Genomic DNA, 24,840 nt, shown 5'->3' with positions numbered 1-24,840 from the left:
ATGATGTCTAACTATTATCTGTATGACCAAAAACAACAGAGTATTTAAAGTTATTTTCAGTTTTATGAGAAAACAAAAATCCCAGTGCGTTCTTCGAACGCTAATATAACAAGCCAGAATTAACCTGATTTTAGAACAATGCACAGCGCCACTCGTGCCAAAACACTTATTTATAAACTTCAATGAATGCGCAATGAATGGGATGAATGTTATCCCAACCGGGGCTAAAAATAATTCATCAGAGGCAGGGATACTTAGAGCAGATCCCACCCTGGATACACGTCACAGTTAGGGAATGCAAAGGGGCGTTTCCAGAAACTTTCCATGGGAAGTTAAGCTGGGGAATTTTGGATATAGTCCAAGTTGGAAACTTAACAGGAATTTATGGGAATTAATAGAGGGTTGATGTCACTTTCCCGCGGGAACACACTCCCTCAGCCGGACTGAGTGGCACAAGAGCTGCTGAGTGACTGGGTTTAATAGGGGAAACTGCGAAAACGCGAGTAAAACAAACGATTATCAGTTTAAACTAACGGTTAGACTCGATATATTTTTCCTTACAACTTACCAAAGATCCAGTGATCCGTGGATATTGACATGCAGCCAGGAATCGTGTTTCCTGACATTTATATGTGCCTGGTTTTGACACCGGGGAAATACATACAGCAAATTTGCCTGTGAATGCTTTATATAAATACAACAAAGGTAGGTCTAAATCCGGGTGATCACTTATATCATCATATCATCCAGCCCTAAAACTTGTATCGTTTTTTGTCAGTGTTTATTTAAAAACATCCAATTATGCAGAATATACGATGGTAAATAATTAATTGATTGATGAGTTGTCAATACAATAATATAGGGTATGATTTTACCCCTAAATTCAGCATATTGACACAAAATGATAACTGCAAATCCACCCTTTGCTCTACATTTGTTTCTGTGAATTGCAGAGAATCATTTGCTTGTCTGTGCTTTAGCTTTCAGCAGTCTGTAAAAATATACCTCAGATTTCTTGTCAAATCTAGTTGTACAGTCAATCTCAAAGATCTTTCCCTTTTTAAATGTGTTTTTCACGGCTTTCACGCTCAGTGTTTCTGCCACTCAGTGTGTGTAACCGCATCACTCCGGCCGACGGTGACTGTGGCGGGGGAGGCGTGGTTCAGCGAGGTCTGCGACGAGAGAGAGAGTGGAGAGACGAGCGGCGGTAAGTGGGTCAAGCGCAAAATGACTGACACCTGTGTCTCGTTGCAGTAATTGGCGTGGGGAGACCGTATAAAAGACAGACTGGAACCAGCGTCCGGAGAGAGAGGGCTGAGGTCTCGTGGGATCGGAGAAAGAGGACTCTGGAAGAGGAAGACAAACCCTATCGAGTATTTTGGAACTGTGAATGAGATTTATGTTCGACGTGCGCATGTGGCGCGAGTGTGATCTGAGTTTATTTAATAAAGTACCCACGAGCCTCAGCCAGCTGACCCCGGTCTCCTTCCTTCTCACACACAAAGGGGAAACTACAACAGTGTCGTCACACACACACCCTCAATTAGACATTTGGGATCAAAAATTCAAACATAGCCTAAATATAAATTTGTGTTTGGTCATAAGCAATTATGCATGCAAACTAATACATTTTTTAAAAATGTCATTTTTGACTTATTTTTTGATGGAACTTTAATTGATTGTTTTATTGAACAAAGAAAAACAAGCATAATGGTGTGTGTGTGTGTGTGTATATATATATACACATACATACATATACATTCCCATTAATTCCAGGAATTTTGCAACCCTAGTCAGGGAAGAAACCACTAGCGCAACTTTCATGCTGACTTTAAAGTATTCAACTCAGAGAGTAATAATGTTCATTTTGCAAGTTAAAGGAACATTAACTGATGCTGCATTTTATATCAAGCTACTTAACAGTAACTTTACAGATGTTGAGCGTCCTTGAAATAGATTTCATTGTAAATTTACAAGGACATTCAGATTATCTTTGGACACTTAATATCACACTGGTCACATTCAAATAAAAACTCGATGTACATTTTTGCGTATAAGTGCTACAGCAGAGTCTGCAAGTCTCACCGTCTCCAGCATGCTGAGCAGGTTTCCATTAGGAATGAGCTCCATTACTAAAGAATAGTCTCCGTCTTCCAGAATAACACCCAGCAGCTTGACCACTCGCTGATGGTTTAGTCTGCTCATCAGACTGCCTTCATCCAGAAGAGACTGCTTCTGGCGCCTGACACACAGTCATATTAAAGTGTGTTAGTTAGTTCACACAAAAAATGATCCCATGATTTACTCAACCTGAAATTGAAAGTTCACCTAAAAATGAAAATGCAATCATCGTTTACTCACCCTCGAGTTGTTCCAAACCTGTATGTGTTTCTTTGTTCTGCTGAACACAAAGGAAAATATTTGGAAGAATGTTTGTAACCAAAGATCTCGGACCCCATTGACAACCATAGTAGTTTTTATTCCTATTGTGGAAGTCGATGGCGTCTTCCATAGAAGATCTGTTTGGTTACAAACATTCTTCCAAATATCTTCTTCTGTGTTCAGCAGAAAAAAGAAACTCATACAGGTTTGGAACAACTTGAGGGTGAGTAAACGATGATAGAATTTTCATTTTTAGGTGAACTTTCCCTTTAAGCCATTCTAGGAGTATTTGGCAATGGCATATTAGTAAACGGATCGTTTTCATTTTTGGATGAACGAAGCATTTAAATGGAATGTATTAAAGTCAACAAAGCATAAATAATCGAGTTCATGCTCCGACATGCCCGTTACTCACCCGTTGCGTGGCGGTCCGGTGTAGACTGTCTTCAACACCACCTGGCCTAGTGTTTTGTGGTAACACAGGTAAACTTCCCCAAACCCTCCATAATCCAAAGGCTCTTTCTTGATCAGATCTGTTGGCTTCATGAGATTCAGGCTCGATGCTGTAGCCATAGTTCCTCTATTCTTAAAGACCACTTCCCTTAGAACAACAGAAATATAGGCTACAACTTTATAACTCTGTCTGGAGCATTGCGGAAGTGGCGAACATTAAGTCTAACAAATCGCTATTTCGCGACGCTCAAAAGTGAGAATTGAAACGAAAAGCCACAGAAAAAAAAGTATTTCAGAGAAAAACATTAGAAAAAAATTAATAATAATTTGCGCCAGTACGCGAAAAGTTGCAGTTTGTTGAGCTGTTCATTTCCCTTTGACAAAACTTTTCCATTAGTTAGTTACAATACAAGTCATATCGACGCAACTTTTGCTCTGTTCCTTATTATTGACTTCAACCATTAGACTTCACCTACTACTGGTTACGTTTAACACTGACCAGAAACACGAAAGTTAATCAGTATAAGATATCGTGTGACATAACGCCAATCCTCTCTCTTATCCTTTGCTTCCGGGATAGGTTTACAAAGTGAAAGTAAAATTCAGGCAGACAAACATAATCAACAGCAGAAAACCAGATCACGAGACCACACTTAATCTAGTGATGTCAGTTTATTACTGCTTATGTAGGTAATTATGTTCAACAATTGAACATTTATTAGCTTATTGTTAATAAACAGCGAATGTTTGTAAACTTTAAAAATGATGCATCAATGCCAAATGTTCTAATCAAAGGTTTGTAGGGTGATGGAGCAAATAGAAGATAGATAAATAAATAAATAGGATTTATTTTATGGGCTTACTTGTAGAGATAGTGGAGTGACAGTTGCAGCACTGGTTTACAATGGATTGACCCATCCGAATCAAGCTTTCAAGTTAACTGTTATTTAAAATATTTCCTCTTTGTTATCATTCTCCAAGATATGCAATGTACTTAAATAAATAAATACTATATTAAATAAAAAATAAATAAAACAAGTATGCATCAAATCAAAGATTAGGGTGATGGAGCAAATGGAAGAAAATAAATGTGATATATTTTTTTTGGCTTAACATTTAGAAGCAGTGGAGTTACGGTTACATCACAGTTACAATGGATTGACTAATCAGAATCAAGCTTTCAGAAAACGGTTGTAAAAATTAAAAATGTCCTCTTTGTTAGCGTTCTCCAAGTGTAATGGATTCATATATGTAGCTATTTTGCAGAGAAGGATAACACTGATGACACTTAAACCTAATTTAAAATACAACTGTGTGTTATTAAACTTATTTACTAATTGTATTCTGAAATACAGTAGGCTAATTTCACTTTAAATCAGTCCTAATAGCAAAACGACCTGTGAGTCCATGGACAGAATAGGTGTCTGTTATATTTTGTGTACTGTGTCTTTAAGAGAGGCTCCAGGAACTCGACACAGATTGAGTGTAAACACGACAAGTTGGTGAGGCTTGTGTTGTGAGCGCTTATTGTGAATCAAAATTGTTGATACTGGTACAAGCCTCGTTTAAGCGGACTCCTGAAATAAAAGCCACTGCTAACAAACACCGTGGCATGGGAAACGGAATAAATAAGGTATATGAACATGCTTCCCTCATCTCCTTCTACTGTAAGTTAGTGCTTTACGTCTGTGAGTTTGAGAGGGATTATCGATCGATGTGACGAATCGATGCGCCTTCAAACACGAACAAAACACGACGCAGCCTTTCAAGTGTTTGTGTTTATTAGTGATGTTGGCTGAGGAAAGCGTCACTGTTGCTCATACTTTGGGCTAGAGATTTGAACAAATCAGTAAGTATGAAACTTTGTGACGGTTATGAATGATTTCTCAAACTATATGTGTTGTTGAGGAGTTGCTCGGTTACTATTACTACGATAAAACGGATGAAAAAACAGATCTCACAAATAATATCACTTGAAGATGGACTCTTTTGACTTTGGGCAGTAAGCAACTGCCTATAAACAACCAACAACACGCTAGCAGCCACGCAAGTTGTCAACTGCTAGGAACCGGAACACCTTAGAAACTGCAAAGCAACGTGCTGACAACAATCCAGAGCACCATAGCAACCACTTAGCAGTGTGCTGACAACTAGACCACCTTAGTAACCACATAGCAATGCTCTGGCAACAGCCCACAACACCCAGACAGTAGCTCGAAACATCTGCAGAGCATTTTGCTAAAAATCGCTCATCATAGCTGTATGATAGCAACCGCACATAAGCACCTTAGCAACGCACAGCAACATTCTTTCATCCTTGTGTGTTATCGCTGGATTGGTCATTTATGACACATTTTGTTTGAGATAAAATAATGCGCAGTTTATATGAAGAATGCATTATTCGCTAAAACAGGAGATTAGAACTTGATTTTATCCATTGGGATTAGATTGTAGAAAATGTTACCATTTGCTAATTGTTGCCATGGTTTCATGTGAGTGACAGGGTTAAAGGCGGGGCAGGTTAATGTTTTCGGTTTCATGGGGACTTTAAAGTCAACATGAAATGGAAGTTGAGTCTTTTTCCTTCCGATTGAGTGAACAGGCTTCTGGAACAAGCAGGAAAACAATTAGGGTGGGGCTTGATTTTATCCATGGAATTAATTGGATGGTTGTGGTTTGCTATTGGTGGATCTCATGTGAGTGACAGGTTGCCCCGCCCTCATCATCAGAGATGTTTCTGAAGAGGGAGAGGAAATTATTCTGATTCAAGAGACACATGAATGAAGAAAAAAAAAAGATTTTATGGTGACTTTAAACACATCTGTTGTCTATTTTTGAGTGCTGTAAGATGTGGTTTTGTATTATTTTGGTCTGGTTGTGACTGAACAAACCTGCTTGTTTCGTCCCAGGTTCTGTCAGACCTGTACTTGGGTAACTTCAAAGGTAAGAACGGACAATACTGGAAGCGAAAACATTAATTTTTAATAAGGTGCATGTTTAGGAAAGATGATAGATGTGTTTATTTGTATTGTTTTACAGATGCCAGAGACAGGGAGCAATTAGCGAGAAACAACATTACACACATCCTCTCCATCCATGACACCGCCGCTCCCATTTTACAGGTAGTTTGACTCTTTTTTTCATGTCTTCAAAATATAAAGAAGCTTTTGATGCACTTACGGTCACAGTGTCAGCTGAATGATGACATCAGGGTTCCCACGGGTCATGGAATTTCTGGAATGTCATGGAATTTTAAAAGGTCTATTCCAGACATTGAAAGTCAGGGAATTTTATATATTTTTTGTCCAAGTCATGGAATATCAGGGAATTTAGTTTGTTGCTTTAAATTTTAGTTTCCATTTATCAAAATGTAATTTTTCTATACCGATTCTCACCAGCAGCAGGGGGTGCAACCGCGTGTTGTTGACGAAGACCAGAGCAACAGTTAGAGCAAGCCATTCATTCATAAAAACTCACATACATGATCTATAGTATAAGATACATGTTAATATTCCTACATACATGATTAATCTGGGAAGGGTCATAGCTCTTTCATATTGTTGTCCTATATTGTTAGTTTAACTGTAACTTATGTCGCTTTGGATAAAAGCGTCTGCCAAAAGACTAAATGTAAAATTGGCTTGACATTCGCACATTTAGGGACCGTCTCTAAAGTAACATTGGTAGTCCTATAGGCCTAAACGTTTCTAACTTCAATAGCAAACTTAAATTTATCTGAATAAATTGCGCATTATGCCTGACACCTACAGGAACACTTAACAGTTGGTTTTATGACTGCAAGTCGTTCTCTTCAAATGCTATTGAAGATAGAAACGTGTATACCAATGTCGTATGTAACTTTAGAGATGGTCCCTAAATGTGCGAATGTCCAATGTCAAGCCAATTTATGCCAGTATCACTGAGAAACGCCCAGCTTTAAACTTTGCGCGTTAAATTCATATTCTGAGTCCTTCTGCTTGCCTGCGAGTTTGGTCTTTTATATCACTGTATGAGTCCATTAAGCTACGTTAAGCGTTTTATATGTCCAGCAGGGGAATGCTGACATATTGAGGGAAACCCTAGTAGCTACTGCATGCAGCACAATCACCGCAATATAAGGTTGAGGCAACTAAACAACCAATAGATATGTCAAACTCAAATGTAACATTGGATCTGTATACATCCGTATCGGTGGAATAACATTATAATCTCGTTCACGGTAGAGATGCATGTAGGCTACACAGGAAAAGTAATCGTGAAGACACTGAATTTCACATAAAACATAATAATCATTCACAGATACACTTACATTGTTGTAAATGAGTTTTTATGAATGAATGGCTTGCTCTAACAGTTGCTCTGGTCTTCGTCAACAACACGCGCTTGCACCCCCTGCTGGTGAGGTGGACTAACAGCAGATGGAGATTATGCTCGGTAATCTACTGCTTTTCCTGCAGTTCCTGGATGTCAACGTTGAATTTACTGTCGAATTTGAACCACTGAATTTGTGGAAGTGAATTTGCAAAGCGAAATAAAATGGACCGAAAACCGCCTGTTGAATATTATAGGTTGTATTTTTAATCAGTTTGAATATTGTGGAAGTGAAATATGAAAGGTGAATATGGATTATTGAAATTTTACTAATGAAAATGTGTTTGAAATGTTTTGAATTTAAATATTCACAGCTTAAATATTCAACCATGCTAAATTTCAGCCCATAAAAATGCAAGCCCTAAAAATACAATGCATTAAAATACAAGCAGGGTTAATGCAATGCATATTTCAAGTAGTACAATTTATTTATTTTTGGATTTTTTTGAAAAAACAAAAGGGACAATACATATTGATGAACATTTTCACAAATGTAAATATGTCAGATTATAGCCTTAGGCTAATTTCCATCTGCAATTCAACAGGCTTTTTGTTTCAAAAACATTTGGCCTTATTTTACTTCCATATTATAGGTCATGGAAATTCATCTTTTTAGTCAGTGAAAGTCAGGGAAAAGTCAGGGAATTTGACATTTGGTTTAGAGTGGGAACCCTGTGACATACTTCATTCTCAGTATTTTACCCTGTTTAGCATCTGAATGTGTGTTGCAGCCTGTTTAATTAAAGGAGAAGCTCACTACAGAATTAAAATCTCCAGATAATTTACTCTCCTCCACGTCATCCACGATGTTCGTGTCTTTCTTTCTTCAGTCGAAAAGAAATGAAGGTTTTTGAGGAAAACACTTCAGGGTTTTTCTCCATATAGTGACTTCAATGGAGTCCAACGAGTTGAAGATCCAAATGTGAGTTTCAGTGCAGCTTCAAAGTCTCGACACGATCCCAGACGACGAATAAGAGTCTCATCTAAACAAAGCAGCCGCCATTTTATTACAAAATAAACATTTATATACTTTTTAACCACAAATGCTCGTTTTGCAATAGCTCTGTGATGCGACACACATTACAAAGGTAGAAGTAGCGACCCAGTGTTTACAAAGTGAACGTGCAAAAAATAAATAAAAGGTAAATTAACGATGTCGGACGATTTTGAAGTTTTTCGCCCTATACCAGCATTTTCTGCTTACGTCAGGTTAACGCCTGACCTTTCCAACGGGATTACGTAATGCCTGAAGTCCAGGACGTGCAAGACAAGCATTTGTGGTTAACCAAAATCATATGTGTGGGATGTTTAGTCTCTATAAACTCCAATCTTCGTCCCCCATTTGTTAATTTACATTACATTTTGCTAACTTTGTGAGTATTATAAGAATCTTGAAGATTATTGAAGATTACAAACCATCGCTCATTTTATAAGAAGAAAATAAACATTAATATACTTCGTATACTATGTCGTGGACGTGTGAGACAAGCTTTTGTGGTTAAAAAGTATATAAATGTTTATTTTTTTAATAAAATGGCGGCTGGTTTGTCTAGATGAGACTCTTATTCGTCGTCTGGGATCGTGTCGAGACTTTGAAGCTGCACTGAAACTCACATTTGGATCTTCAACTCGTTGGACTCCATTGAAGTCACTATATGGAGAAAAACCCTGGAGTGTTTTCCTCAAAAACCTTCATTTCTTTTCGACTGAAGAAAGAAAGACATGAACATCTTGGATGACGTGGAGGAGAGTAAATTATCTGGAGATTTTAATTCTGAAGTGTATTAATCTGTAATAAAGTATCGGAGATGCAAGATTTATTTTGAGATTTAATGTGTTTGTTCTGTAGGGACAAACGTTATTCATTTAATTCGTGCAGGTTTTAAACAGTCTTAAATTCTGCAGATACTCTTATTCAGCGATGGACTTCTCTTACAGGAAAATAAGGCCTGCATTTTTCCAATGTATTTGAATTGTTTAACAAATATATAAATATATATTTTGTCAAAGTTATCTAAAGTTTTGGGATAAAGTAAAACTAAAAAAACAATCCATGCAAAAAAAAGAAACAATAAGAGTTGAGTTTTTTGACATTGTACACATTTTGACATGCTCGTCTTGCACGAAGACAGATAAAAGAATAAAATATGCTGCAGCATTTCTGCATGAGCTATGAAATGCTATGTTTTAAGTTTATTATTGAAAGTGACCACATTGTGGGCATGTGTTGTGCAACTAAAAGGTCTGGATTTGACATGCAACTCTCTGTGTTGCATACTTATGTTTTTCCCCTTTACATGTGATTTAGAGACACATATTAAAGCACATCCATGTCTTTGCTCCATTTCTTTAGGAGATGACTTATCTTTGTATCCCAGCAGCAGATTCGCCCACGCAAAACCTGTAAGTATAGCTCCGTGCATTTCTGACGGGCATGTTTGCTGATAGCTGGCCGCCAGTGGGCAGCGCGAGTAACTGTGGCAACCTGAAGATGTCAATGCTTTTTATAAGCGAACTTTTTTATAAGTTCTGCATTTACACATGCTGTTCCCTTGATTACACTCAGTCTGTGATGTTGGGTTTTACAAGCCATATCAAACTAGTTTCACCCTCGAGCGCACATGTATTAACACACACACAAGCACGTAGAGACCCGCACATACGCACACTTCCTCTTGTGGCTCTCTTGGTTCAGGAAGGAAGTTATGAGCTGGGTTCTGCAGTGATGCCTTGGTCTCACTACGCCTTTATTTTTATCCCCCCTTTACCATCAGCCCTCTTGTCACCCTTACGAGCCTGCGAAACCCGGCCATGCCTAATGTGAAACTGACCCTCTTTAACCAAACTGGACAAACCCAGCCCTTTCTCATCCTGGTCCTGTCAAAAGGATGGATGTTCTGGAGGAAACGCTACCGTAATTGACCGTGTTGTTGATGCTTAAGAGAAACCACAGTCAGATTTCTTGACAGTTCTGGACAGTTTCAAGCAAAACAATGTCTGTGTTTTGTTGCTAGTAGGATATTCAAATAGTAAGACAATGCAAAAAGGTTTTATTATGTTAGGAACAATATGTTAAGTGTATGTATTCTTAAACACACATAAGGTTTTAGGAAGAAGACACCCAACATGTCCTCAGAACCCCTCGTTCACTGAAAAAGAAGAAAAAAACAATAAGTAAAATGTACTTAATTTTTTAAGTAAATTTCACATATGGACTAATTTCAGAAAATTAACTTTAAAAATAACTTGGATGCACAATTAGGTTCATTGGTTAACATTAGTTAATGAATTAACTAACATGGATTACCGATGACCAATAGACTTGTTCCTGTATTTGTTAATCTTTGTTCAAATCAGTTCTTTGTCTGTTCATGTGAGTTCACAGTGCATTAACTAAATACAACCTCGAATTTTAATAGAGTATTAGTACATGTTTAAATTAATGTTAATAAATGCTGTAGAAGTATTGTTCATTCTTAGTTCATGTTAACTAAGGTAGTAAACTAATGTTAACTAATGAACCTTATTGTAAAGTGTTACCAGTAACTTTAACTTGTCCAGTTAAAGTTTGTTGAGTAATTTGTACTTAGTTGAAGTTTACTTTGCAATACAAAAACAATATAACACTGAATTAAGCCATGCTTTACTTCGAACATCTAAATAAAGAATTCAGTAGATATTGTGTAGACAAGATATTTACATAATAGAAGTAATGTGGTACCCACCAGAACACAGAGATCTCAATGCTTGGTACACTATAGACAATAACAGTAATGCTCGTTGGATCATTTTTGAGTATGAATGTGTCATTTTGAGGAAAAAAAATTAACTCAAGATGTTCCAAAACTTAACAACAAATGATAAAACTGGAAATACAGCTGGAAAACCGAGAAAATGCAACTGTATTAATTATGCATGCCCCAGTGCATGATGGGAACACCAGTATCAGAAAGTTGAGTAGCTTTTGCTTAATGTTATAACGTTGATAATTAATTAGACTTTATACTGTTGAATGCTTGATTCTGATTGGTTGTTTTTCTGATTGGTTATTTTCAGTTATCACTTCGCCAAATTATTTCAGTTATTTCAAAGGTCTTTACAGCCCACAGAACCTTAACCCACAACGACACTGACCGAGCAAATAAATATAGCAAACAATAGGATAAAAATGACCAATTATGTATTTTGCATTTATTAGTTATTATGGAAAAGTACATCTCTCTTCATTGCTCTCTCTTCCAGTCAAACACACACACATGCAGTACAGACACACACTCGAGTGTTGTCAGCGCTGCTCTGACGATTTTATCATTAAAATAGATGTTAAAACATCTATGTATGTTTTTGGATGTGGTCACCGTAGTATAATAAGCGGAGTAATTGACTCTGGGCCGTTGAATTATTGAAAAATAATTGAAAACAAATCCTTGCCTGCATTAACTTGATATTTAAATGAACTAACGTGACATTAAAATTACATTTGTGTTTTCTGTAGTATTTACTTCACCACAGAATCATCTTTATCAGTTGTAGCATATGTTATAAGCATACCAACCTGTCCAGATCATGGAAAACCTGTAAATATTAGGGAATTTTATAAATAAACAACACATGAAAATATCTGTATGAAATCTGATTTTCTAGTTTTGCTGTGCTCTAAATTATCTTTGCGAGTGCGTGTGTAGAGCAGAACCTGTCCATCAGTCTGTCCATCTGGCTCATTGTGTGCATTAAAAAGCATAATCACTTAATTATATCAAATCAAAAGATTGATAGTTGTTGGTACCCTACATATAAATGGAAATACCAGTGTCTTTTTTTTTCAATTTTATTTTTAAGTATTGGATTTTCATTGGTTAAACAGTGTGGGACCAAGAACAAGTAAAGCACAATAGTTGCAGGGTTAGTTCACCCAAAAATAAAAACTATGGCCCGGTTTCACAGACAGGGCTGAGATTAGGCCAGGATTAGTTCAATTAGGGAATTTAAGTATCTTAAATAAACATGCCGTAGGGGAAAAAAACACATTACTGATCTTGAGACAAAACAGTAGCACTGACATATTTTTAAGATTTGTCAGTGCAATTTGCTTTCAGTATTAACAGTTCAAGCATACATTTTAGTCTGGGACTAGACTTAAGCCTTGTCTGTGAAACCGGGGGTGAAAGTATCTGATTTTAATAGTACTTAAGTATTTTACTCGACATTATCTACTAAATGTAAGAGACATGCCAGTGAAAAAACAGAAATAGTTGATTTGTGAGGAAAATATATTTTGGTGAAATATTTTTAAGCCACACTTACTGCCTTAATGCCAATGCATTAGATAGCAAAATGTCAAAACAAATCTTTGACATTCATACATTAAGTGTGTCTTCAGTGTCCAAATATGACATGACTGCATTGAAAGAGGTTATTTGTCATTCCAGCATCCTTCACATTTGTGTCACTTCTGTGTAGACCTATATGTGGTGAAAAAAATGCTCTCTTTCCCCTCCACAGCATTCAGCATTTTAAGAAGAGCATTGTGTTCATGCACGAGTCCCGACTGAAAGGGGAGGGCTGTCTAGTTCACTGGTAAGTGAGGGGTTTGTATGTAGGGCTCGACATTGACATTTCACTCCTACCAGCCAGTTTGGCGGGTTTAATTTTATATATAATATATATATTTTTCAATTGTAGTCTTTTAAAAGGGCATCTGAAATAATTAAGTGCAATTTAGTTTTGTCAAAAATATCGATTTTTACGATAGATATCGATACTGAAATATCTGAAATGCTTCCGATACTCATTTTCTGCAGAATAGATACACGATACCAGCTGCTCTTTCTCTCTCTCTGATCTCTCCGACAGCGAGTTACACACAAACCCGCCTCTCACTCACTCGTTTCATTTTCTCCAGGTGAATATTGTTGCTGTTACAGGGCTTGAATTTCGGCGTGGGATTGCCCGTATTGCGCATAATTTTACTAATTTTGGGCTCAAACCTAAAGTGTGCGAACATAAAGCCGCCATTTAGTACTAAATTGAGGTCTTTTTTTATGCTTATTGCGCTTAAACGGTCAAATGCTATGTTATGTTTTAAGAGAACGTAATCTGTTGAGAAAGAAAATGCATGTGTAACAGTATAATGGATCTGTGCTTCAGGTCTTAAAGTGACAACAGCCTAATAATCCTGCTGCCAAATTATGAGATAATATTAAAAAAAATATATGGCAGTTTTTCCCCATGGTATCGATGCCCAATTTGTGGCCAGTAAAAATGCTGAGTGGCTAGTGACTTTGGAAAACCACTTGCCACAGTGGCGACTGAGCAAAAAAGTTAATGTCAAGCCCTGTTTGTACTGTATGTCCTCTAACAATTGATATCTACACCGTAAATGAACTGATGTTAGTAGACCCTCATGGTTGCATGCACCAAGATATAAGAGCCTACCTTAAGAGGAAGCAAAATGTGCACACAACCAAGATACCAGCCCTAAACAAACCCAGGGTGATAATGTGAACAGCTGATAACTAGGTGTCAAGGGGGGGCTATTTTTGAACTTCCCAAAAACAACAGTAAACATGAGGCTCTCTGTTTGATATGAGAATATAATGCAGCATAATGTGTAGAGTGCTTCATTCTAGAAAACAATGAGGTTTGAACTTTGAAATGTGAAACTCTTGCAACATCAGTGAAGTTGAATGCTTTGGGTTTGGGGCTCGTTCTAATCCCTAACCTAAACAAGCGGCAGTAATCATTATGTCGTATTGTCCTGTAGTTATTTTAATGTCCATGTTGTGTGCAGGATGAGGTCGAGGGCCGAGCGAGGCTGGTGGCGTGATTAATGAACGACACCTGCGCGACGCACCGGTCTCGTATCTCTCACGGAGGAGTGAAGACAGTGGAGATCGAGAGAGGAACAGGCCTGGTCTTATGTTGTGTTTTGATTTATTATATGTGAGGGGCTGCTGTATAATAAAACAAAACACAACATGAGACCAGGCCTGTTCCTCTCTTATGGGGGTAGAATTGTTGCATTATTCCAAATAAATAGATTTTTGAGAATCTCTTTACATTTATTTGTGGATCATAATCTATCAAATTCACAAATAAATAGATTAAGATCCACAAATAAATGTAAAGAGTTTCACAAAAAATATAAATATAAAAAAAATTATTTTATCTGGTATTTATTTGTGAACCGCTTTCTGTGCATTTATAAATCCCCTCATGCGTTTGTGAATCGGTTCCTGTGCATTTGTAAATCCCCTCACGCATTTGTGGATTTTGAAACACTTCTAGCGTCGACGTGCAGACAAATCCACAAATAAGTGGACTCCGCCCACCCTTTACCTAAGATTGATTGGTCAGCTCAATGTGACCGTTATCTGATTGGCTTAGGTAAACGGTGGGTGGAGTCCACTTATTTGTGGATTTGTCTGCACATCGACGCTAGAAGTGTTTCAAAATCCACAAATGCGTGAGGGGATTAACAAACGCACAGGAACCGATTCACAAATGCGTGAGGGGATTTACAAATGAACAAAAAACAGTTCACAAATAAATGCCAGGCAGAGTTTTGTTTGTGGTATAAACAACATTTGTTTCTAACTCATTCTATTTCTTTGTGAGTTTTATAATTCTTTGTGAAACTCTTTACATTTATATGTGGATCTTAATCTATTTATTTAGAATAATGCAACAGTTCTACCCCCATACTCTCTCGATCTCCACCGTCCTCCCACGGCCCTCGACCTCATCCTGCCCGCCACAGCCAACATTTTGTGAAAATATGGAATCAAATCAGTAAAAGATACTTAGGCTACGTCTACATTAATCCAGATACATTTGGAAACAGCTTTTTCCTTTAAATATGCTCTCCGTCCACACTAGCGTTTTCAGGCATTTTCTGACATTTCAGTGTGGATGAGAAACTTTTGGAAAATGCCTGAAAATGCTAAATTCACCTTTCTGCACATGCGTAAAACCTCACAGAAGCTCACGGAGATGATACAGACGGAAAAATAAATAAAGTTATCGTGCAATTCTTCTGACGGGATCATTTTATATAGCAAAATATCTCAGCGTTCACTGAAGCGTCCAGGTCGCACTCTCTCACCATTATACGTTTGGTCTAAAACGCTAAAACTGCTCTCATGTTTTGCCGCAGGACAGCAAATGTGAGTAAATTCTCTCATGTTTGCAGGACTGTGATATGAAGAGTGTGCAAAGTAACGTATTTTAGCAACAGTGTGAAAGTGAATAGCAAATTACAGGCACAATGCCAGTAAAAACATGAATATCTGTATGTGCAATATGTGTCACATGACTAAACTTACATCATTATTTTTAAATACCTCCGTTTTGACAGTCCACACTACAACATGAAAACTGCGTTTCCAAATCCATCCACTTTGAAGAGCATTTTCATTAATAAAAACGCTGTCTCAGTGTGGTCGGAAGGCCAAAACTGAGAGAAAAAGATGCGTTTTCAAACGAAAACGATTTAGTGTGGACATGGCTTTAGTGAGTGGCTGATTTTTGATTTCCTGTGATCCAGTCTTGCTGGCGTGTCGCGCAGCGTGACGCTGGTGGTGGCGTACGTTATGACCGTCACTACCCTGGGATGGCAGGACGCTCTGGCCGCGGTGAAGGTGGCGAGACCCTGTGCTTCACCTAATGAGGGCTTCCAGACGCAGCTGAAGGAGTTTGAGAGCACTCAACTACAGCAGGTGATTCCTCCACACGTGATGAATGAAATGACATAGTCAGTGGTTAGCAGCACCAAAACAAAGATGTGAGTTCAACTGAAGTCAACAGTGCCTTTTGAACCTCGTGAGTTCATGTTTGAAGGTGGATGATCCTAATCAAATGAGTTTGTTGTTATTGTGGCAGTATCTTTAGTCACCTGACCACTTTACCATTGACCTGGAATTGTCAATGACCATGTTTATGTGCAACCCCGGATTATCGTCGTTCTACACCCCTAACCCCAGGATAAGGAACGTTTTACATGTGTAAAGTGGGTTAGTTTTGTGCTAGTTTTAGCCCTGATTGGGCGGGTTTTGTTACGCAAACCTGCCGACCCAGATGCTGCGCACAGTCACGGAAACAGTGCGCTGTATGAACAGTATTTGATGAACAGTGTTTTCCCCTCAAACACTGAAACTAGTGACTGAAGAAGCGACAATTGGAGTGAAGAAGAAACTTTTTCATTCTTACCTTTTATAGTCCGAAAAGTCCATTAAGGATAAACTTAACACTACAGTGAGTCGGCAATATATAATATGAGGATTGCAATGCGAGAGCCTTTATGTAAACATATTGCATGCGGCATTCGTCCAGTAAGGGTATTAAAGGAGTAGCTCACTTCAGAATTAAAATCTCCAGATAATTTACTCTCCTCCACGTCATCCAAGATGTTCATGTCTGTCTTTCTTCAGTCGAAAAGAAATGAAGGTTTTTGAGGAAAACACTCCAGGGTTTTTCTCAATATAGTGACTTCAATGGAGTCCAATGAGTTGAAGATCCAAATGTGAGTTTCAGTGCAGCTTCAAAGTCTCGACACGATCCCAGACGACGAATAAGAGTCTCATCTAGACAAACCAGCCGCCATTTTATTAAAAAATAAACATTTATATACTTTTTAACCACAAAAGCTTGCCTCACACGTCCACGACATAGTATACGAAGTATATTATTGTTTATTTTCTTCTTATAAAATGAGCGATGGTTTGTAATCTTCGATAATCTTCAAGATTCTTATAATACTCACAAAGTTAGCAAAATGTAATGTAAATTAATAAATGGGGGACGAAGATTGGAGTTTATAGAGACTAAACATCCCACACATATGATTTTGGTTAACCATAGTATGCAAGTCTGAAACATTAACCCAAAAAAGTTTAAAAGAGAGAATGAATACATAGGCCAAACCACATAAAAGGAAAATCATGAGATGGGAAAATTATGTACATTTTTATACATTTCTCAAGTGGTTACATATAGAATGTATAGGATTTAAAGGGTTTATTTCTCCTTCTCAGCAATAATTTAGAGAGTCACAACCAAATTCCTTTTGGGGTCGTAAAAGTCTTATCAGTCTTAATGTGTCCTGTAACAGGACACCGGGTGTGTGTCAGTGTGTTAGCTTCAGTTGGCATGCTAGTTTTGGGGGAAGTTTCATAGACCTTTGTTGGGAGAGTGAGTTTGCTGGATTATTCAATAAATAGGGCCTATAATGAATAATTTGTGTGTGTCTGATTGTTCCAGATGCTACACTTGTAAATATCAGTCGTCACTCTATATCTTCCAATAATATCTTAGTAAGATGATATTTAAATGCTTAATTTTATGATCAAAGCTCTGTAGTTTTAAAAGTTATAACGCAACGATGATTGAGAGATGAACAAATAAACCTTCCTCAAAAGCCTGATGATTATTTGAGACTCACATTTGAACATGATTTTTCTAAAATAATAATAATAATAATAATAATTTATGGATTATCAGGTAAAGCTAAGTTGCTTCAGTCCAGTAAGTATTCACCTTGAAATACTGAAATTACAAGTGATTCTTACGGTTACTTTATAAAAACAGTGAAGATTTCACTGCAAAAAAGACACGTGATGCACAAGCTGAATGTTTGTACAATTATCCTGAAATACCTTTTACATGCTAAAAAAGTCTAAACCCTCAATCAGACGACAGTAGGACTGTAGTAGATTGTGGGTTTTTCAGCAAAGTTTTTACCGTGTTGAAAATTGAGTGGCCTTAGAAATTTGGGTAACTTTATTTTACCGTTGTCATTGTTACTTACATTATCATGCTAGCCAACATGCTTATTCTAAATAATGTTAGTGACATGGCAATTCATGTAAGCAACATGATCATTTATGTTAACATGCTACATCAAGATATTGACATGCTAATTCATGCTAGCAACATGTTAAATAATGTTAGCAACATGCTAATTCAAGTTAACAACATGTTAGCAAAATGCTAATTCATGCTAACAACATGTTAAAATCCTGCTTTTTCATGCTAAAACATGTTAGCAACAGGGTTTTTCAACAAAGATTTCATCGTGTTCATCATTTAGAGGCTTTAGAAATCTGTGGGGGGGATTTTGAAACATAACCCCTGAAATGATGACTTCTGGTGAATATTGTATGCTATCATACATTATAGCGTATTATAATACTTATTAAAACCTATTCGGCCTATATATTTATAGAATAGCAAAATAGGCCTAATCAATATACAAGACTGAACCACATAGATATATAAAGGCTATCATGATCATTTTGCCAACAATGAACCATGGATTTGTTTAGTTTATAATATGTTTTATTTTTTACTGAAACAAATACAACATATAACATTCAAAACCAGAGTTGGGTATAACGAGTTACAAAGTAACTGTATTCTAATTACTTTTCGTGGTAACGCAGTAATGTAACTCATTACATTTTAAATTTATGTAATTTGATTACAGTTACTGATGTCCATAAAATTAAGTTACTTGCGTTAAAAATGTATTGGTAAGAAAAAAAATATTTAGTAAAATGCATTTCTAATCACGTTTGGCCGGCTGCGTCAGCATGCGCTTTAATGAATTACCGGAGAACGCGCTTCATGAGGCACACACACAAACAAACGCAGCGCTACACGGTTTGGAGCACAGTCTGGCCGTTTCTCAATACTCACTACGCAAACTTCGGACTTGCGTCCTTGGTAGTTCAGACTTGCCAAGTTTGACTCAGGAGAACGAACTCCCGAGGACGAGAGGGCGCGAGTCCGGTTATTCTGCAAACGGAACCGCGGCGTTCTTGATCTCGTCACTCAGCACGCTCTGGCTAATCCAGTTATCTCTTTATGTAGCTATATTTCAGGCAACAATATATGAAATATGGTATAAAGTACAACTCTGCCTCTTTTCGTCAACAATAAAAGAAAATATGTAATAAAACACCACTCTGCCTCTTCTCATTTAAAAAAATCGTAAACATATTAATGGCCACACAAATGTGGTACAGGCAACGCGCACATTGATTATCTTCACTGCATATATTTATAACAACACGAAATATAAATCACAACCCTGCTTCTTTTTGATTTCATTTTAAAAATATTAAACATTATTGATCATTAAAACTGCTATTTAACAGAGACAGGCTTGTCATTTTATTTTATTATACATACAGTGAAGAGAATGTATAGTAAAATAAATATAAAAAATATTCTATATATTTTTAAATATATAAAATAAAATTACACAACCCTGTCTCTTTTTGTTAAATGTCAGTTTTAATGCTCAATAATATCCAGTATAAAAGTATAAGTAGCCTAAAAGGTATAAGAAGCTGTACAATTAGAAATAAAGCAAACAGTTCAGTCAAACATAAGTCAGCTCTCTAATAGGCTACAAAGTTAAAGTCACCTCTCGATGCATCCTGGGTAAAAGGGGCGGATCAGGAACACATCAGGGGTCTTGAACTGGACTTGGCTAGATGTGAACTTTGAATTGGAACAGTACTTGGGCAGCGACTGATGACGTTTCACAAGTCCACAAGAACATATTGAGAAACAGCCCACTCTTCTGTCTCGCATGCGCGCTCTTTCTCGCTCGCTCTAGATTCCGGGAGATTTGAACTAATTTGCGGGCATCAGGGAGCCGCTATCAACATGCGGGAGACTCCCGCAACTTCCAGGAGACTTGGGATGTCTGTATTCTGCAATATTAAATTACGGAAAGAACTGAGTTTCACTTTGTAGTGTATTCTTGTAGTTTTAATAGGTTTTCAAAGTAACTTGAAAGTAAAGTAATTAGTAATCTGATTACTTTTTACATGCAGTAATCAGTAATGTAATCAAATTACAATTTTAAAGTCAAGTCAAGTCACCTTTATTTATTTAGCTCTTTTACAATACAAATTGTTTCAAAGCAGCTTTACAGAGATAACAGGAAAGTAAAGTTGTAATAGTATTGTTAAATTCAAAATTACATTTTAAATGTCCCCAACTAAGCAAGCCAAAAGCCAATGGCGAATGAAGGCGAGAAAAAAAAGGCGACAGTGGCAAGGAACCAAAACTCCATCAGGTGACCGAGTGGAGAATAAAACCTTGGGAGAACCCAGGCTCAGTCGGGGGGGCCAGTCCTCCTTTGGCCAACAAACCAACAGTGTATGATTATGATTTAGGCGGCATAATAGGTCAGAAGTCAGATTGGATCAGAACTTTCACAATTAATGGATTTATTTTGTATGGATTACTTTTTTTGAGTAACTTACCCAACACTGTTCAAAACTCTTCGGCTTAGACTTCATTTGAAGAAAAATAAACACAAGCTTGTTGTAGCCTTGTGCGAACTTATTCAATAGAATTAGACTTCTAGAATGTTCTTTCCAGTGCAAAAAAATTATTTTTAATTTAATTAGACAACATTTTAACATAAGTGTAGTGCAAATATCTTTATATAATTATACTTCCATTATAGTTGACTTTCTTTTCGCCGGCTGCTCGGAGGTAAAGTTAGTCATTTTTACATTTCCCGCTGTTGTCACTCGTTGTCATCGTTGCTACGATACGTGACTCACAATGACTAACGACCAATTAAAAGGGCATTCTCTGATGATGTTCCAAGATGTTAAAAACGCTACGCGGCTGATCATAGACAAACAGGGGGAGAAATTAGTATCGACCGCACCGTCGGGTTGTTCTTTTTCTTGTCAAAGCCTACAAATGTCTTCGTTCATAGTCTGTCTGACATATATTAGAAGCTATGTGTCTGTCATGGATTTGCACTGAATTGATTCTCAAAAATACGGAACAAAGTGCGTTCCGTATCAGTTCAATACGGAACAAGACTTTTATGTGTCAAATACGGAACGATTGCGTATTATACGGAACGGTTGGCAACCCTAGTTAATGCCGATTTCTACTGTATAAATATGAACACAGCTGGGATTGTGCATTAATCAGAACCATGTGTGAATGAAGTGCTGGATGATAGCTGTTCATGTGTGTGTTCAGTTCAGAGAGTGGCTGAAGGAGGAGTACAAGGAAAACCCCCTGAATGACGAGGAGGAGATCCGCACTCTTCTCGCTCAGACTCCCGAGGAGGACCAGCTTCCGGACGCCTGACCTCACTCCTCAATGCCACGGCTTTATGGTGTTTATAATGGCACAGCACTGTTTTACTCAAGGACCCTTTGTGTAAATATGCAAGGTTTTAATGATTACTACTGATGTTAAAGGCAAAAAATGATTCACAGATATGTTATAAATTTTGATTTATACTATGGTCTCTTACTGACTGTTTGTATTTTTCCTCTACACTGGCTGGGAATGTGGGAAGCTGGATTACCAAAGCTTGCCGAGGCGGGAAGGAGGAAAGAGTAGAAATAGTAATTAAATAATAATAACTGCACAAGTTGTTTAATTTCAACGTACGGGTATTTTTGTAGTGGTAAGGGAAACGTGGGGTAAGATGAGCCTTATTTTTTTTTTCAAAACACAATCTCATCTCAGCACTTTTAATGAATGGCTACTACGATATTTTTTAATTTCGTCATTTCATCTGAATATCTACATTTGTATGATCTAGTCAGTTGAAACAGTTTTATGGTGAATTGATCTCTGGAAAATAATCTATGATGTTGAATGCCAAAGGTTTGTTTGTCTGTTTGTTATTGAGGGATTGGTGGACGCATCTATGTTTTGGGATTTGTGGAGTAAAAGTTATAGTTTTTATTTTCAAGTAAAAAGATCAAATCGCCAAAGAAGGCCACATTAATTGTGTTATTATTTTTAAATGTAATAATTGTAATTAAGTTGACTTGAATAAGCCAAGTTACTGGTCTACTATTAAACTACTACTTCTTCTGACCCAAAGTTTAGACTGTATCTCCTCCTACAGCTTTAAAGCTACAACCACCAGACTCGGGTGCGACCTTTATAACTCTAATAGAGCATTTAAGCTTTGTCCACTACGTATCTATCATTAACAAAGCCCAGCTAACTAGCTTAGCATAGATATATACACTAGATGCCGCCTTAGGGTTCTAAGCATGTGTCAAAACCGCCGCCATCTTGGAACAGGGGTCTTGTCATAGGAAGTAGCTTGGTAACGCTGAATTCATGGATGATGCCGGACTTTTGTACTGCGTATGGATGTTCACACGAACGAAATCTAAAAACCAGACAGCAAGGGATTACATTTCACAAGAATGTGAAAATTTGTAAATTTTTTAAAATTTATCTGGACTCAATGATAAATACATGTCTGACCGTTGGAACGAACCAAAACAACTAGAAAATCGCATTCAAGACAATTTATGGTGATTTTATTTCCGTTAGACCTTTTCCTACATTGACGCTGATGCATTAAAGAGAAGGGGCTCCCCTGTTCCATGATGGCGGCTCTGTTGACGCATTCGTTCCAATGAACTGCCGTAGCCAAGGCGACATCTAGTGTATATATCTATGCTAGCTCAGGACATGTTAGCAAACTTTTCATAAATCATGCTAGCAACATTTTAATTCATGTTAACAGCATGTTTAATCATGTTATCAAAATGCTAGCAACATGCTAATTCATGTTAGCAGGATGGTAATTCATGTTAAATAATGCTAGCGACATGTTAATGCATGCTAAAAGTGTGTTAAATATAGTTAGAAACATGCTAAGTAGTGTTAACAACGGCTGTTTCTCAATTCCAAGAACGCAAGTAACGGACTTGCGTTCTTGTTGAGAAAGAATAAACTCAGAAGGACGCGAGGACACAGAACGCATCTTTGTGAGAATTGAGATTTGCTGCGATCTTGCTGATTAACTGACCATCTCAATGATCAAAGCACAATGAATACAACATAACATCACAAACAAATGTCACAACCTATTAAACATTTCTTTCATATTATTATAGACATTGTTCTCATATAAATGTATATTTTTATTTTATTTTACCGCGTGTATTTATGAAAACGAGTAGCCATGCTTTGTCAGTGTTAAGATTATTTTTAATATTCCAATAAAAATACTACCATTTTCTTAAGGTCTTTATCACTTTATTAAAATGAAGCAAAACAGACGGACAAATGTTTACTTTCACGAGCCGTCACGCATTTCCAGCTTTTAGCGGGAATCTCTTAAGTGAGAACCACAGGCTATGGTGAGAAATGAGAAGTTTGAAGCTCACAGGCTTCCGTATGTCGACCGCCCGCAGTGTCTTATGGGATTTTTAATGGTTTGATCAAGGGTGTAATCCATCAGCCGGAAACTGAAGCCTCCCTGGGCGCCGCCATTGTAGCAGACCATCACCTGCTGTTAGCATTCCATTGACTCCCATTCATTTTGCCGTCACTTTGACAGGCGTCCAAAGAATTCATTTGTCCATTATTTATTTCTAAAGAAACACGACAATGTATAAAAGGCACCATTACTTCATATCTTCCGTTATGACCCCATAGAAGCTGTTTTTGTAAAAATAGGCTAACGTTTGCGTCATAACCACGCGACTCTCTGTCGCACAGTAGAGAAATTACCCCATAAAGAGGAAGCATAATGAGAAACAGCCATGTTAAATAATGCTAGTGACATGCTAATTCATGCTAACAGCATGCTAAAACCTGCTGTTAACATGCTAATTCATGTTAGCAATGTGTTAAAATATGATAGCATCATGCTAATTCATGATAACAACATGTTAAAACGTTAACCATGTGGTAATTCCATACACTGTAAAAAAATATAACATAGTTCTGTGACAAAGAGGCGGATTAGCTGCGTTGACTTGACGCTAACAGACAGCAGACAAACGGCTAGTAGTGACATCAGTGGAAATCCACTTGTCACTCAAGTGACCACGCCCTTAATTATGCAGAACTTTAAGGCTTAATATAATTTAAAAGTTATAAAAAAAATCACCCCCCTCACAGTTGTCATGAAGGGCAAAATTAGCTATATAGACCAAAACCACTTTTTGCACCAGGCTGTAAACATTTTTGCTGTCAAATTTTGAACATGGGGGTATAGGATTGACTCTCTTTTGGAGCCCTAGCGCCCTTTTTTTTTTTTCTTGTTTACGAACTTTGCTCATCCAGTAAATGGGGTTATTATTTAATATTTCCATGAATTAAATGTACATTTTAAACATTGCTTTCATTAAAACCTACAGTTTGAGTGAAATCATTCAATTTGATTTCAGTGTTTCTATTATAACATGTCTTTAATTAAAATATGGGCAATTAAATATGTAAATATTAATAATTTTACTTAACAGATTCATCTCTTTTACTGGTATTCTGCGTTGTCTGTCATCTGTTATTCAATTAGTATCAACTAAATTGTCAAAATAACATTTTAAATAGATGATTTAGTATTTTACATTGACACTTGCTAAAATGATATCTAAATATGCTACAGAAGTAACTTGTTCTTGATGCTGTTGTTTCGCGGGCAGACAGCAGATGGCGGCATATTCAACACTCGCAACACGGTGATAGCAGATTTGAAATGACTTTATATGAAACGCTTGATGAATTTCATATAGTCTACATATCGTATAATTTGCTTCTATTATTTTGGGATTAAACCGACCTCCAGCAGTGTACGACTATGTGTCTTTCTGTAAGTGTTTTGAAAAG

The 24,840-nt window shown here is 37.1% G+C and overlaps 2 protein-coding genes across 5 annotated transcripts in view; one reads left to right on the top strand and one right to left on the bottom strand.

Moving 5' to 3' along the window:
* ripk1l (receptor (TNFRSF)-interacting serine-threonine kinase 1, like) overlaps positions 1–3,445 on the bottom strand; it is a 29,530-nt gene extending 26,085 nt beyond the window's left edge. The window contains exons 1-2 of one of the 2 annotated variants that reach the window (XM_077238929.1): positions 2,798–3,445; positions 2,086–2,242 (exon numbers count right to left, since the gene is read on the bottom strand). In XM_077238929.1, the coding sequence (XP_077095044.1) occupies positions 2,086–2,242; positions 2,798–2,955 (315 nt within the window). In that variant the 5' untranslated portion in view covers positions 2,956–3,445. The remainder of the gene's footprint in view (positions 1–2,085; positions 2,243–2,797) is intronic. The other variant, XM_077239017.1, reaches the window with a different exon arrangement.
* dusp22b (dual specificity phosphatase 22b) lies at positions 562–23,249 on the top strand. Of its 3 annotated transcripts, none has more exons than XM_077239151.1 (7): positions 562–705; positions 5,745–5,778; positions 5,875–5,957; positions 9,560–9,609; positions 12,709–12,783; positions 15,752–15,923; positions 21,226–23,249. In XM_077239151.1, the coding sequence occupies exons 1-7, from the start codon at positions 682–684 to the stop codon at positions 21,334–21,336; spliced, it is 549 nt and encodes a 182-aa protein (XP_077095266.1). In that variant the 5' UTR covers positions 562–681; the 3' UTR covers positions 21,337–23,249. The 3 variants fall into 3 exon arrangements, with proteins under 3 accessions (XP_077095266.1, XP_077095359.1, XP_077095440.1); XM_077239244.1 differs by lacking the exon at positions 562–705 and adding an exon at positions 4,293–4,468; XM_077239325.1 differs by lacking the exon at positions 562–705 and adding an exon at positions 5,502–5,640.
* Positions 23,250–24,840: the final 1,591 nt, after the last annotated feature.

This window comes from Siphateles boraxobius, unplaced genomic scaffold (genome assembly GCF_051911475.1).
Source record: "Siphateles boraxobius isolate OS27281-9 unplaced genomic scaffold, OSU_SipBor_1 1, whole genome shotgun sequence".
Lineage (NCBI taxonomy): Eukaryota > Metazoa > Chordata > Actinopteri > Cypriniformes > Leuciscidae > Siphateles > Siphateles boraxobius.
This window is presented reverse-complemented; position numbering and strand designations above follow the sequence as displayed.

Coding starts and splice junctions, on each gene's coding strand:
- dusp22b (XM_077239151.1), top strand. CDS start 682: ATGCTTTATATAAATACAACAAAG. Junction 5,958..9,559: donor CCGCCGCTCCCATTTTACAG/GTAGTTTGACTC, acceptor CCATTTCTTTAG/GAGATGACTTATCTTTGTAT. Junction 9,610..12,708: donor GATTCGCCCACGCAAAACCT/GTAAGTATAGCT, acceptor TCCCCTCCACAG/CATTCAGCATTTTAAGAAGA.